The 16,596-nt window shown below is 44.7% G+C and overlaps 1 protein-coding gene across 1 annotated transcript in view; it reads right to left on the reverse strand.

Moving 5' to 3' along the window:
• Positions 1-15,719, reverse strand: part of LOC138979157 (pleckstrin homology domain-containing family G member 5-like) — a 167,888-nt gene extending 152,169 nt beyond the window's left edge. Inside the window, exons 1-4 of the mRNA XM_070351967.1 lie at positions 15,645-15,719; positions 15,048-15,284; positions 13,524-13,633; positions 12,636-12,772 (exon numbers count right to left, since the gene is read on the reverse strand). Of these exons, the coding sequence (XP_070208068.1) occupies positions 12,636-12,772; positions 13,524-13,633; positions 15,048-15,284; positions 15,645-15,719 (559 nt within the window). The remainder of the gene's footprint in view (positions 1-12,635; positions 12,773-13,523; positions 13,634-15,047; positions 15,285-15,644) is intronic.
• Positions 15,720-16,596: the final 877 nt, after the last annotated feature.

The following is a 16,596-nucleotide window of genomic DNA, read 5'->3' on the forward strand; positions in this document are numbered from 1 at the left end:
TTTGTGTTCATTCATCCAGTCTTTTACATCAGAAACACAGTCTTGTAGGGAAGAAACAATGTGTATGTGTGTGTGCGTGTTTGTGTTTGTGTGTGTGTGCGTGCGTGCGTGCGTGTGTGTGTGCGTGCGTGCGTGCGTGTGTGTGTGTGTGTGTGTATATGTGTACGTCCGCGCTAGCGTGCGTGTGACTGCGCGCACAAGCAGTAAGTTGTACTGCACTCTACATGTCGCAAGCCCGGAAATCATTTAGCATCAGCGTTTTTATCGCTAATGCTTTCATTTGGTTTTCTCTACTGGTTCCTCGCCTCGCAAAGCCACACGACTTTTTTTGTGGAGAATAATGGAAAGGGTCAGATGTTGCGTTTTACGATCAATCAAAACTACGCCTGCCTCCCTGGAGCCCAGCTCTGCTTTCTCTAGCGGGGATCAACATGTGCAGATTACACACAACCCATCCGATTATGTCTCATTTGTTGGTATCACTGTCATTGGCGCTGTTTTTGTCTCTCTTCTTCTTCTTCCATGAGATTAGACTTCCACGTTCACTCATGTTTTTAGCACGAGTAGATTTTTTTTTTACGTGTATGACCGTTTTTACCCCGCCATTCTGGCAGCATACGCCGATTTCTGGGGAGGCATGCAGGGTATTTTCGTGTTCCTATAACCCACCGAACTCGGACATGGATTACAGGATCTTTTCCGTGCGCACTCGGCCTTGTGCTTGCGTGAACACACGAAGGGGGTTAAGTCACTAGCAGGTCTGCACATAAGTTGACCTGGGAGATCGGAAAAAATCTCCACTCTTATCCCACCAGGCTGCAGCGACCGGGATTCGAACTCCCGACCTCCCGATTAGGAGGCCGACGTCTTACCACCACGCCACGGCGCCCGTCGTCTTCGTCTCTCATTGTGTGTCTTTTAGAGAAGAAACAAGGAAGAAGGTTGCTGATCTTGCGCAAGGGAGGGGGCTCTATATATTGGGCTCCCTAACTGTGTGGACCTGTGGGTCCAGTCTTTTTTTTTCCAGGTTCTTATGCAAACTTTTTTGGGCAATTAAGGAGGTCCCATATTAGCCTTTAGGGCATATAAACTTAGAAGATTTGTACTTCCACACTTTTCTTCAGATTCTAATGCAAACGTTTTTGGGACATCAATTATTTCAACAGTTAAAAAAAACCGGCCCCATAACGTGTTCCTACAATACACACCAAACTAAGCCAAGCAGAAGCGAGGGAAAGAAGTGATACTAAAGACAGGCACAAATAAAAACAGTGTGCTCAGCAAAAGTTAACGACGGCAAAACTGGCTTCAAGTGAGGACCACGTTCATATCTCGGCCACTCTAAGATAATAAGCTTTATTGATTAACTCATTGTCTCCCAGGTACGGATATATCCGTACCCACTCATATGGGTCTATCTGACCAGGTACGGATATATCCGCTCAGACTGTTAGCTTCAGTCGCTTCCTGTAACGTCCATCTAACGCCTGCATTCCAGTGTGTTGATACACAGTTACTACACAGTTACTACAATTCTGAGTGACCTGCTGCAGCACAGCTGGTCTCGGCTAAAAAAGACTTGGTCAATATAGGTGGGGTAGAAAGTGTTAAACTACTGACAAAAGGACAAAAAGGACGGAAAGGAACGAGAACAGTACGCTCAGCAAACGCAATCGACTACAACATCGGTTTTTAGGTGAATACCGTGTTTATGTTCTACCCCTCGGCCAGTCTCAGACAGTAAGTTTTATTAATAAAACTACCAACAAAAGGCTAAAAAGTGGTGAACAAGTGTAGAAGTTGTTGCAGCAAAGGTCAGGAAATGTACGTTAACGAGGCAGAGAGCAGCCTATCTATTTGACCTTCGTCACACAGCCTGGAAGCGGCAGACGTCAACTAAATCAATGACAATGGCTTCCTCCAACAACGGGTAGCCACAGCAGTTAGCTTTTATCGAATCCACAGAGCCACGGCTTTCCTCCCTGACTGTGAACACGTAACGGCCATCAGTCTCTTACGCCCTCCTTCCGCCCCTGGGCACATCATCATTGTCTCGCTTGCTCTGTACAGCCCTGACACTCCTTGCCTTGCCTGCCTCGCAGCTCTTACTTGAATCTCTTTGCCTTGACTGCCTCGCAGCTCTTACTTGAATCTCTTTGCCTTGACTGCCTCGCAGCTCTTACTTGAACCTCTTTGCCTTGCCTACCACTTCTTCCTCGCTCTGCATCACCCTGGAGCTCGTTGCTTTCTTCGTTGCTCTGTACCGCCCTGTACTCTTTGCTTTGCCTTGCAGTTCTTCTCTGCTCTGTGCCGCCCTGACACTCTTTGGTTCGCCTTGCAGTTCTTATCTGCTCTGTGCCGCCCTGAAACTCTTTGCTTTGTCTTGCAGTTCTTCTCTGCTCTGTACCGCCCTGACACTCTTTGCTTTGCCTTGCAGTTCTTCGTTGCTCTGTACCGCCCTGACACTCTTTGCTTTGCCTTGCAGTTCTTCGTTGCTCTGTACCGCCCTGACACTCTTTGCTTTGCCTTGCAGTTCTTTTCTGCTCTGTACCGCCCTGAAACACTTTTCTTTGCCTTGCAGTTCTTTTCTGCTCTGTACCGCCCTGAAACACTTTTCTTTGCCTTGCAGTTCTTATCTGCTCTGTACCGCCCTGACACTCTTTGCTTTACATTGCAGTTCTTATCTGCTCTGTACCGCCCTGACACTCTTTGCTTTTACCTTGCGGTTAATTCTTCTTTGCTCTGTACCGCCCTGACACTCTTTGCTTTTACCTTGCCTTGCAGCTCTTACGTGCTCTGAGCCTCAGTACTCAATCGCTGCGGATCTTGACATCTTTAAAAGACGAGGATTTAGTGACAATTCGGGTGAAACCAATCTAGGCTAAAATCTCATAGCTTTTTTTCATGCGCTTGCTGACGTTAGTGCAGAATGGATGTTGCCCTGTCGCGGAGAGTGGGGCAATGAGACAAGCATGCAGACAATCACTTAGCTCGCCTCAACTCTAATGGGCAACGCACACCGTCCCCACAGGGGTGGCCAGGAAGGAGGTCTGCCATTCTGTGCTCTCAAACAGGGTACTACAGTGAATCCCCCCTTTGTAAGACCATTACAAATCTGAGAAAATTAGGTCTTAAAAAGGAAGGAGTATTAAAATGGAGGTAAAGTTACTGACGTCATGAACAGAACATGTGAGAAAACAGGGTCTTAAAATGGAGGAAGTCTTAAATTGGGGGAGGGGGGGGGGTCTTAAAAGGGGGGTTCCACCGTATAGACTTGCTTTGTTGGGACAAGAACTCCTTGTGTTACCGAGAGTGGGAGGTCTGCATGGCTCCTTTCCTCAGCCCAGCTCACGATGGGTGGCGGAGGGCACAGGCATAACAGTGACAGTAGTTCTATGTATGTGGGCTCGGGTTCATCTTTATTCAAAGTGGAAGAAAGCTACGACGCGGACTTGGAGAAATCCACAAATCAGCGCTCCTTTTGTATTGTGCAAACCCAACAATATTTTTTGTTTATATTGTTTATAATATTGTTTCTATAAGGCGCCTAAAACTATGTTAGGATTTGCGCCATTTAAATACCCTTATCACTATTATTATATCCAGGTTCCATCCAATCGGCTGTTTTGTTTTCTTTCTTGTTTTCATTAAACAATTTTTTTTTTCAAATGTCTATTATTTTATATTTCGTGCCCAACTGAGATAAATTCGAAGTTGCAGTTGGGGAGCATTTGAGACATCTGTCTTGGAGACGTGTGAAAGCAGGTCTCTGCAAGGCTGAACATTGACAGAGTAGGAGGTTTAGCGGCTAATGGAAGAGCCTGCAGGCAGGCTGACAAAGCAGAGCTGGGGCGGCAAATAGACCAGCAAAGCAGGCGAGCGTGGCAGAGAGCCGGTGTAGCGATGTCAGATTTCTTCCTCTGTCACCTTTCTGATTCGGACTCGTTGATCTTGTATAAACTCCACACTGAATAAAAAAACACCCTTTGATAGTACTGATGAGCGACCTTGGGTACGGTACCTTACATTCATAGGGTCAAATTTGTCGAACCAATTTTTTTTTTCAATTTAAACTTAGAAATTTGATTCATCCTAAAATGTTTCCCTTCTAATTCTAGGGACGTAACCACTCGGTACACGTTTTGGAAGAAATCGAATTTTGGGGGTAAAATATATTAAATTTCACCACCAATTTTCTTCACATGCAAAAAACTGACATGCGTTTCGTCCTCAAATAAGTTCACTTCTTTAATTTTACCAGGAAACAACATTTTTCAGTCTGGAGTATATATATCGAGTCAGAAAGGTGACAGAGGCAGAAAGCTGACATCGCTACACCGGACTGGTAAAAAGCAATGCAGCGCGGCAAGGTCACAGACTCAACACATCACCAGTGTAATGTGCGTGATAGGTTTCGTGGCTTGTGAGGACGCAAAGAACCATCAGTCAGGTCACAGGAACTAGGCTAGGTCCGCTGTGCTGATAAATGAGTGGTTCGCTGGCACCAGTGAGTTTGTTTGTTTGTTTGTTTGCTTAACGCCCAGCCGACCACGAAGGGCCATATCAGGGCGGTGCTGCTTTGGCATATAACGTGCGCCACACACAAGACAGAAGTCGCAGCACAGGCTTCGTGTCTCACCCAGTCACATTATTCTGACACCGGACCAACCAGTCCTAGCACTAACTCCATAATGCCAGACGCCAGGCGGAGCAGCCACTAGATTGCCAATTTTAAAGTCTTAGGTATGACCCGGCCGGGGTTCGAACCCACGACCTCCCGATCACGGGGCGGACGCCTTACCAGTGAGTGAGTTATATCCTCATCTATCCATGCATTATATACCTCAGTGGCTGGCACGGTGGCCTGCTCCCTTTAAGGTCAGTTAAAAAAAAAATCTTCAAACCCTTAAAATCACAAAAAGTGCACACATTTAGAATTAGGCCTAACGGTTATCTAAAGAGAGAAGGACTACCAAACACAAAATGAAACTTCTTCGCAAAAAACAACAAGCTAGTTATCAGCAAAAAACAAAAAGTGGTCCATATTAGGCAACCTTCCTACTGGCCTTTAAAGCATAAGAGAATGCTCATATTTAACCGCTCAAAATAATAAAAAGTGCACACATTTAAAAGGTATATACTGACCTTTAAAGCATACGAGAATGTTGATATGTAGACTATACTTAGCACGTACACACAAACCGACAGCAGGCAGCTATTGCATTGATCACCCATCGACCAAGCCAAGCCCCCTTTGTCAAAGCGGTACAATGCAATACGACGTAAAAGAAAGAGCCGGGAGAAGTTGACAGCTGTGACGAGACTTGTCTTAGGCGTCACGCCCCAAACAATGCTCCTACCATCGATCGTCAGTCAAGCTGAAAGGGAAAGATACACGTAACAACTGTGATAGACTATTCCAGGTTTTGAGGACGAGTTAGCTTACATTTGGGTATGTATTGGTAATTCGATGAGGCCAGACCGGGTCTGATATTGTTTGGGGCTCAAACAAAGCTCGCTTTGGATGTCTATTCGACTCGCCAGCTTTGGATTGGCTTGTCTTGTCACAACAGAGAGAGAGAGAGAGAGAGAGAGAGAGAGAGAGAGAGAGAGAGAGAGAGAGAGAGACAGAGACAGAGACAGAGACAGAGACAGAGACAGAGACAGAGAGAGAGGTATGATAATGAGATGAGGATAGATTATAATGTGCTCATGGTTTCCAAGCCCTGAGACTTTTCCTGTAATCTTGGGATCTTCATCTTCATCGAGTATATTATATATCGAGTCAGAAAGGTGACAGAGGCAGAAAGCTGACATCGCTACACCGGACTCAAGAAGTTGTTCGGACACAAAGTTGACTCGAATGAATGAATCCCTCGCTGAACCTGGGTTCGAACCCACGCCATTAGCGACGAAGTGGTTTCAAAGCCAGTGCACTACCGATCGAAAGTGGTTATTGAATTGAACCAGTTAAAAGTTCCATAGGTTTGACCACATGATCTTGCCAAAAGCATAACCGCTCAGTTCCAGTAAATTCAGGACGAGTTTTGAATCAAAAAGGTTATTACATTGAATAAGATGAATATTCAGAATTCCTTCCCACCCCATCCCATTCATCTTTATTATATTATTACATTATATGAAGTCTTATATCGCGCGCGTATCTCCAGACTCGGACTCAAGGCGCAGGGATCTATTTATGCCGTGTGAGATGGATTTTTTTACACAATACATCACGCATTCACATCGACCAGCAGATCGCAGCCATTTCGGCGCATATCCTACTTTTCACGGCCTATTATTCCAAGTCACACGGGTATTTTGGTGGACATTTTTTGTATCTATGCCTATACAATTTTGCCAGGAAAGACCTTTTTGTCAATCGTGGGATCTTTAACGTGCACACCCCAATGTAGTGTACACGATCTGTCTCGATCTCTGCCCCATCTCTCTCCCACCTCTCTGTCTGTCTGTCTGTCTGTCTGTCTGTCTGTCTGTCTGTCTGTCTGTCTGTCTGTCTGTCTGTCTGTCTGTCTGACTGACTATCTGTCTGTATGTTAGTCTGACTGTCTGTCTCCCTCTATGTCTGTCTGTCTCTATCTCTCTCTCTCAGCTTTTCAAGCAATCCAAGCCCCGTCTCTTGCGCGCCAGCACTTTGGGGAATTACCCAAAGTAACAGAAAAATCGTTATTCCCTTTGTATTTGAAAACGGCATTTTCAGAGCCAGATAAAAACTTGTTACCGAAAATCCGCCTGTTCTTCTCCGACAAAAATGAGATCAGGTGGCCCACGGCCGGCCCGCCGTCTGTATGTCTATTTTTGCATGATTTTTTTTCTCTTCAACAGACACTCCCGTTTCATACAGTGAATGACCTTTTGATAGAATCTATGAGGGAAGAGAAAGAAAAATCAATTTCGCCAGTGTTCAGACGTGGCTTAAACACAGTTTCGACTACTCTTGAGAGAGGGAGGGAGGGAGAGAGAGAGAGAGAGAGAGAGAGAGAGAGAGAGAGAGAGAGAGAGAGAGAGAGAGAGAGAGAATCTGTGTGCGTGTGTGTGTGTGTGTACAAAAGGGAGGGAGTCTTAACGTTGGGGTAAATTTACATACGCTATACACCAAGCATCTCAAAAGGTAAGGTCTTAGGGGCAGTGTGAAAGCGGGGATGAGGGGGGAGGTCCGCAAACTAGTTCTGCTGCTCCTGCAGCGTGTAGTAAGAGGGGGTTCATGTGCAAGTTGCCGGTGTAACACGAGAACATTCCTCCCACGAGATTTTTACTCCAGAGTAAAAATTTCGTACGAAAATGTTACTCCCTTTACAATAAAATTACTCCCCCATAACACGAGAAAATTATTCCCCACGATAGGTGAGTTTCGAGTAAAAATTTCGTACACAAATTTTACTCCCCTGACGAATAAATACCGAATAAATCACTTCACCCTAACACGAGCAATTTAACTTCCCATGCCAGGTGTACGAAATGTTTACTCCCTTGTCCCCTGTTAGTCTTGGTGGTGGAAGGGGTGGAGGGAGGGTAGCGCGACATTCGTTTGCACGAGATCACATATTGGCATTATCCCATCGCCTGCATCCCATTTTCGCGAACGAGATATTTACTGGAGAAAAAACAAGTCGCGTAAGGCGAAAATACAATATTTAGTCAAGCTGTCGAACTCACAGAATGAAACTGAACGCAATGCCATTTTTCAGCAAGACCGTATACTCGTAGCATCGTCAGTCCACCGCTCGTGGCAAAGGCAGTGAAATTGACAAGAAGAGCGGGGTAGTAGTTGCGCTGAGAAGGATAGCACGCTTTTCTGTACCTCTTCGTTTTAAGTTTCTGAGCGTGTTTTTAATCCAAACATATCATATCTATATGTCTTTGGAATGAGGAACCGACAAGGAATCAGATGAAAGTGTTTTTAAATTGATTTCGAAAATTTAATTTTGATCATAATTTTTATATTTTTAATTTTCAGAGCTTGTTTTTAATCCAAATATAACATATTTATATGTTTTTGGAATCAGAAAATGATGAAGAATAAGATGAACGAAAATTTTGATCGTTTTATACATTTTTTTTTTTTTTTACAATTTTCAGATTTTTAATGACCAAAGTCATTAATAAATTTTTAAGCCACCAAATGAAATGAAGCCACTGAAATGCAATACCGAAGTCCGGCCTTCGTCGAAGATTGCTTGGCCAAAATTTCAATCAATTTGATTGAAAAATGAGGGTGTGACAGTGCCGCCTCAACTTTTACAAAAAGCCGGATATGACGTCATCAAAGGTATTTATCGAAAAAAAGAAAAAAAACGTCCGGGGATATCATTCCCAGGAACTCTCATGTAAAATTTCATAAAGATCGGTACAGTAGTTTCGTCTGAATCGCTCTACACACACACACGCGCACAGACACACAGACACAGACACACAGACACAGACACACAGACACACACACACAGACACACACACACACACACACATACACCACGACCCTCGTCTTGATTCCCCCTCTATGTTAAAACATTTAGTCAAAACTTGACTAAATGTAAAAATGGGTAGTAACAATTTTGTGGAGGGAGTAATTTTTTCGTGCCTTGGGGAGTTCTTTTTTTTGTACGAAAGGTGCACTCGGAGTAAGAATTTCGTACGAAAGTTTTACTCCGACGTACATTTTCCGTGGAGTAAAAATCTCGTGTTACACCGGCGCCGTTCAGCGTGAGGTGATTGTAAGAAATATTGATCACCCGTTCTGATCTCTGCCCGCTCCTATCATCTCTCATCATTCCTGTGGGCTTCGCTTACCAAGGGAGAAAGATGGTCCAATTATGAAGTGCAAACAAAGCCCAGCGTGGTCCTTGACCTTGTCTTTTTTTTTTTTTTTTTTTGGGGGGGGGGTCTCTCCTCACGTGTTCGGTGGTTGTGATGGGCAAACAGTGTGTAGCAATAGATTTATATATTATCCACCTTTCGCTCCTTGGGTGTTGATGAATCACGTGGCCAAATTCACTGTGAAAATGTCCGAACAGCGTCAATTCCACAGAAGGAACTCGTTTTCCTAATCGTCAAGAGGTTGTCGGTGTGTGCATACAATTTCTTGAATTCTGCTTTTTTGACATGACCTCCCCCCCCCTCCCCTTCTATACACACACACATTGTTGACAATAATCTCTAAAGAATCACAAACCAACCGTAGCTGGATTCAAACCGTTTGAAACCGTTTTGGGAACAGGAATTTTAAAGCATTTCTTCCCCTTGGTGTTCTTCAGTCTCTCGTTTCATCTTCTTCATGCGGAAAAGCGCAAAGAAAATCGCTCACACAGACAAAAGTACTCGGGGCAACGGCTGAACTCCAACTGCCATAACTGACTTTTGTCTGTGTGGGTAAAGCAATGAGACCATTCAGCGGCAAGTCGGAGGCGGCGTCAAAAATGAATGGCCATCTGATAGAGGCACCGCAAACCTTGTTTTTTTTTCTTTTTTTTTAACACGTTTTTATTTCTTTTTGGTACACGACATCAACATCAGACAGCAACATAAAATAACATCAACCATACAAAGCTATGCATAATTAATAAAATTAATAGCGAAAAAAAACACCCAACAACAACAACAACGGGAAAACACACTAAAGCATACAATCACACAGCCCATATTCAATACATTTCTAAATTATGTAAACAAGCTCTTCGTCTCCTTTTTTATGTTTCTATTTGATTATTTTGTAAAACTACTCATACCACCAAGTCCTGTTCTCCGTTAAGCTGCTGCAAAATATGCAGACAATGTTTATGTTCAAGTCTAAAATGAAAAACCTCTTTAACCTCCTATTAACTCCAAAACCAAATTTCATCCCTACAAGCTCAATCAGAAAGACAATCAATCATTTGACAATATCAGAGGTTTAAATGGGAGGCACCGCAAACCTAGTTCCACTGGGCCATAATGCGGCCGGCCCCCACCCCGCCGCACTTGAGGCAGACTGATGGCCCCATACTGAACTCCCCGAATCACCACGACGGCAATACATCTTCCCAAAACTGGGCCACTGTCAAATCGGAATGAGTCATGCTGACCTTGGACTTTGGACTCGTCTTCGTCTTTGCATTTTCCACAACAATATATATATCTCCCAGACCCCTGAATGAATTCTTTATGTTTGATCAGTAGAAATAAACCGCATTAATTCCAGGCGTCTTGATGTCCGATCAGTAGGAATGAACTTAATTGGTGATCGACAAATAGAAATAAATAAAATGAATTCTGGATTTCATCAGGAATATATGACAGGAATTCTTCATGTCCTATCAGCAGGACTATTTTACAACCAAATGGGAGTGAATCCTAAATAGGTATTCCAGCCCCGTGACAGGAGTGACCTCATTAGGGCAGCGAAGGGACAATTATTATAGCGGTGTGGACAGGAACGGAGGGTTGTGCACCCTGTCAACCCGAAGGGGAACACGGAATGGCAGGCTAATAACCAGTATCGGACGGTGGCCAGTGGGGGACACTGAACGTGAAGGATGGCCTGTAGGTCTTCTGGACCAGTGCACTGTCTGTCCACAGCGGCTATAGGCTAAAGGTGCCTTCCGATTTGTGTGTGTGGACCAAACTGAGAACTGGTTACACTGGTAGCAAGAAGAACCCAAACTAAGCGAAACTAGAAAGCTGACTAACGAATCAGAGAGAGAGAGAGAGAGAGAGAGAGAGAGAGAGAGAGAGAGAGAGAGAGAGAGATATGGTGTGTGTGTATGTGTGTGTGTGTGGTGTATGTGTGTGTGGTGTATGTGTGTGTGTGTGTGTGTGTGGTGTGTGTGTGGTGTGTGTGTGTGTGTATGTGTGATCTGCAAGAACGGTCCTCCTGGACGTACTGCTACAATCCTTTCGTAATTAAGTCTAAACCTTGACTTACTCATCATCATAGTCAAACTAACTAATTGACTGACTGACTGACTGACTGACTGACCGACCGTCGGACTCATCACCCACTCACCCACTCACCCACTCACTATTCAACAATTCTCCAAGCGAGGAGCAGCAAGCGGCATTCAGCATGTCTTCAAACGTTCATCAAGCAAAGATCTTTCCACGACCTTCACCTTCGCGGTAGACGTGGTTCACCATAGACGTAAAGCGACACAAGGGAGACTTTCCTTCGGGAATCACCGGCTAAGAACTTTAAAAAGACTAGTACATCACCGGAGATCTCAAGGCGGGATCTACAGACTCCTTTCAGGAGAATGGTCGAGCAGTTAAAGGCCCCGATCAATATTAAGTACCTTGCTGGGGTTGGGTTGATGGCCTAAAAAGTCGGCTACTGTCACCAGTCTCCTTTCGGAACACACACAGACAAGCACAATCCAACACCGCAACACAATTCGACGCACCAATTGATTAATTTACAAACCATGGTAACAATTACGGCAACTACTGCAACAAACAAACTTTTTTATTTTAATTTTTTTTTTTAAACACGCCGTCAGCATAACAGCTAGTGAGAATAGAATCGTACGTGTTGTCACAGTGCCGCTGACAACAGACTTAACGCGAAGTACGACAAGTAAGGAACCCACAACCTTGTTTTCACGGTTCAACACACTTGCAACACACAGTTCGCGTCGTACCCTACACATGTATGGTCACAGATACAACCTGTGACACATTTAGCACACGTTGTCAGCATGACATCATACAGTTTTACTGTCACCGTGCAACTGACGGCACACTGGCAGCATGCCATCATACGACATTTATCGTCACAAATACTACAAGCGGCACGTTTAGGGCACACGGTAGGTGTAACAACAAACAACTTTACCGTCAAAATACAAACATATAACCACTTCATGTCCCTAATAGGCACTAGTTTCTGTGAGGACGTTAAGCTTAAGTTAACCAACCAACCGTCAAAATACAACATATTATTGCACACGAAGAATGACAACCTACAGCTGTATTGCCAAAGATCAACCAACAATACATTTCGCGCACACACTTAGCATGACAACAAACAACGGACGCAGCTGACACTGGCTGACAATACAACTGACGTCACACTTACAACACACACAATATGACAACATGCAAACCGTGGCTATTCACCGATGACACTTTCCGCCTGACACCACACAACCTAAAGTCACAAATCAACTGAAAGGCACAATACAATTGACAACACACTTACAACAACATGCAACAGTAAATACACAACGGAGACACACTCAGTATCGTTTCAGCTCCGGCCGTACAACTTAAAGTTATTATGCAACTGACGTCACACTAACGAAAAACACACGGTCACAATCAGTATGAAAATATACAACTTTAGTGTCTGAGGACAACTGACGACACACTCACAAAAGACACACAGCCACAGTCAGAAAACAACATGCAACTTCAGTGTCACAAGACAACTAACGACACACTTACAAAACACACAAAGACACTGTCAGGACAGCATTAGTGTCACAAGACAACTAGCTGACGACTCACTAACGAAACACACACAGTCACAGTCAGTATGACATCAAACAACTTGAGTGTCACAATAAAGACAACTGACGACACACTCACAACGTATGACTCCTTACATTTGAAACACAGCACAAACAATGGGATAAAACCCCTACCTTTGATCTCCAACGTGTTGCCAGCCAGAAACGAGGTGTCGCATTTGAGAGGGAGGGGGGTGTTGGATTTCTCGATGAAGGCGTTGACTGTGTTGATGTCGATAAACCGTCTCTCCAAGATGGGCTCTAGTGCCTCTCTGAAACAGCCATTTCGATGATTGTATTAGTATTTATTTCATTTTATTTCATGCATGTCGTCCCACTGCTGAGAAAATCGGGTTGCTTTCTACCAGTGGAAAGCTAGCAGCAACATGAGTCGCGCTACCTAGGCGTGCGTGTTTCTGTGTAATCAGCCGCCTTCAATGCTGGCAGAATGACCGAGGTCTTTTACGTGCCACGGCGGCGACACGGGACAGGGCATGGATACCGAATCTAAGTCATCACATACAGTTGAGCCGTGAACCCGGCCTAGATTCGCAAATGTGACCTGAGGATCACGAGTGTTCTACTGGCTTTGCGAGAAGACAACCCCCCCCCCCCCCTAAAAAAAATGTTTTGTACCCACAATCAGACAATTAAGTTATGTTCTATTGTATAATGAATATTTGAAGTTCACACTTATTTAGTCATATTATAGTAACCACCATGCAAATTTAAGGAACACCATGTGAGCGCTTAATAGAAAAGGTTTTAACTTCTTGTTTTGAGAGCGAGGTTACTCTCGTTTAAGTGGTGTTGGGAAGTAGACAATGGTGAATGAGACGGGGGCGGGGAGATGTGAGGTGAGGGAGGGAGGGAGGGAGGGAGGGAGGGACGGAGGGAGGGAGGGAGGGAGGGAGGGAGGGAGGGAGGGAGGGAGGGAGGGACGGACGGACGAACGGACGGACGGACGGGGGGATGAAAGGAGGAAGAGATAGAAGAAGGGAGGGAGGGAGGGAGGGTACTCACCTGAGGGAGGTATTGTTCACAGAGGCCACCACCACCACCTCGTCGTCGTCGTCAGCGGCAGGGTCGCTGGAGCAGATCTTGATGGTGAAGTAGTTGTCCTGCAAAGCAACCTGAAACATGTGTGAGAGCACCACATGCAGCCAATACAACTCGCCATGCAGTTAGCCGTGCTCACAGGGTAGACATGCAGCGTTCGTCGATATTTCGGCTCTCGGGCCTTGCCGGGGTTATATGTCTTGTGGTTAAAAAGTGGAAGCCCCTTAATAAGGACCACCAACATTATGAGAAAATGAGGTTTCAAACGGTAGTTCTTGTCAAATTATGGGCATTCGTGTAAACACGTTATTTTATTTCTGCTGCAACAGAAATTGTTGTCAGGGCGAGTTTTGCTTGTTGTTATGCAGGGGCGGATCAGTTGCTTTGTAAGGGGGGGGGGGGCACTTTGAATCGAAAGTGAATGTGATGGGCGCGAAGCGCCCGAATTTGCTAGGGGGGTCCGGGAGCATGCCCCCCCCCCGGAAAATATTTTGCCCAAAGAAGCAAAATGGTGCCATCTGGTGCCATTTGAACTTAGAAATGGTCATAGAATCAGCATAGAAAAATCTGTTTTTTTTCTTCTTCTTTTTTTTTTCGGGGGGGGGGGGCACGTGCCCCCTGTGCCCCCCCCCCCCCTCGTCCGCCCCTGTTATGTATAATTTCGACTTATGTCAGAATGGTATTTTCTATTTTCGTATACTCTTCATAGGAAAATATGTAAGCAGTAGGCTACTTAAGATATATCCCTAATACAGCGACCGGATTTTTCAGATGCAAATGTTACCGTATTACATAAGATCAAGCGAGGTCAGTGGTTAGTGGAAGCAGAAAGTTCTGAATTTCATGATGTCAGGATCGTTAGCAAAAGCTGTAAGAGAGTACATATGCATGCAAGCATGCAAGGTTGTGTGTGTGTGTGTGTGTGTGTGTGTGCTAGAGTATGCATGCATGAGCATGCCCGGGCACATTGTGAAAAAAGTAAATCAAAAGTTCTTTGAATATCTAACCTTGAATTTTTTGTACAGGGATCGATACAAGATACATTCTTTCAGAAAATTAGCAAACCACATCTTGCCAATCTTCTTCCGCCGCCCCCATCACAACAAAGTTAGTCGGAACGTTTAATTATTTATTTATTTATTTATTTACGAGGATTTATATCGCGCACGTATCTCACCACACAAGGCGACTCAAGGCGCATGTTACCTATTAATGCCGTGTGAGATGGAATTTTTTGCACAATATGTCACGCATTCACATCGGCCAGTAGATCATTTTCTCAGACATAATTCTTCCGAGTTAAAGTCGCTGCATTTATCTGCATCTGAAGACAACCGCTCTTTTTAGGCCTAAGTTGCTCCAATATAAGACTCCCTCTTTTACTAAATTCATCTTCTTAGGACCTTATTTTCCCCTGATTTTTGGGAGTTAAAACAGTGTGCGGAGTAGTGGTACATTGTATCTTTTAAAGTGAAAAGAACCACTCACCCTGGACTGTCGCCTGACGGGTGTGCGCGGGGTAGAGGGAGGTAAGCCGGTATCCAGGGGAGACGACTCCAGCGACTCCTGGACCGAGTCCTTACGGGCCAGGTCGGACCCCCCTCCGCTCTCCTTGCCCCCCTCCCCCTCCGTGTCCCCCGTTAGGTTGGCCATGAGGTCTGGACCCTCCGGGTGGGCGATCTGGGCTAGTGCCGCCTCCAACCCCGGCGGTGTACTATGGCTGTCCTGTCAGCACACATCATGCACACGTCAATCTCGGCTGTTGGCAAGAGGACACTACAGGCTTCTAAGGCCTGGTTTAATTGGGCGAAGTCCACTTCGCGAAGTCTACTGAACAAAGCTCGCTGCACGAAGCTTTGCCATTGAATTTTCGATAAAAAAAATGAAGAAGAAAAAGACGGTGTCCTATGGTTGTCCTGTCAGCACACATCATGCACACGTCAATCTCGGCTGTTGGCAAGAGGTCACTGCAGACTCCTAAGGCCTGGTTTAATTGGGCGAAGTCGCCTTCGCAAGTCTACTTCACAAAGCTCGCTGCACGAAGCTTTGCCATTGAATTTTTGGTAAAAGATAAAGACAGTGTACCGTGGCTGACCTGTCACCACACAACAGGCGCGCATCATTCTTGGTTGTTGGCAAGATGTCACTATACAGACTCATTAGACTGGGTTTAATTATTATTATTATTATTATTGTGATCATTTTTATGCGCCTAATCTAGATATAGCCCTAGGCGCTTACATATTAATTTCTGCCGTTTGAAATGGAATTTTTTACAGACAGACAGACAAACAGACATTTTTTACACACAATAATTATATAACGCATTCACATCGGCCAGTAAAGCTCAGTAGCCTATTAGGCGAGCATTCACCTTTCACGGCCTTTATTCCAAGTCAAACGGGTATTTGGTGGACATTTTTATCTATGCCTATACAATTTTGCCAGGAAAGACCCTTTTGTCAATCGTGGGATCTTTAACGTGCACACCGCAATGTAGTGTACACGAAGGGACCTCGGTTTTTCGTCTCATCCGATTGGGCGAAATCAACTTCGCGAAGTCTATTTAACAAAGCTCGCTGCACGAAGCTTTGGCATTGAACTTGTCGGTAATGCTACTCTTACACTGTGCCGAATAGCCCTTGCGAATGGAATTCGCCAATAATTCGCAATGATCGGGACATGGTCGCAAGACATTCGTAAATGTTCTTAACCATTCGCCACCATCCGCCTCTTGTTTCGAACATTAGCAACATGCTCCTAATATTCGCATTGAAATCATATTCCTAACTGTTTCGCAACGTACTCGTAAGTATTCGCAAGACATTTGTAATCATCGCAATGTATTCGTAGCGCTCGCAAGGCATTCGTAACCATTCGTTATGCCTGTCTTACACTGTGCCGAATATCCTTGCGAATATGAACATGTTGTATTCGGCAAAAAAAAGAGACGAATGAACAGGAAAAACAGGAAAAATATTGAAAATTCGAAGCCTTACGAATCCTTGCGAATGTCTTACGAATGGTTGAGAGTGCT

Source organism: Littorina saxatilis, linkage group LG10 (genome assembly GCF_037325665.1).
Source record: "Littorina saxatilis isolate snail1 linkage group LG10, US_GU_Lsax_2.0, whole genome shotgun sequence".
NCBI classification, from domain to species: domain Eukaryota; kingdom Metazoa; phylum Mollusca; class Gastropoda; order Littorinimorpha; family Littorinidae; genus Littorina; species Littorina saxatilis.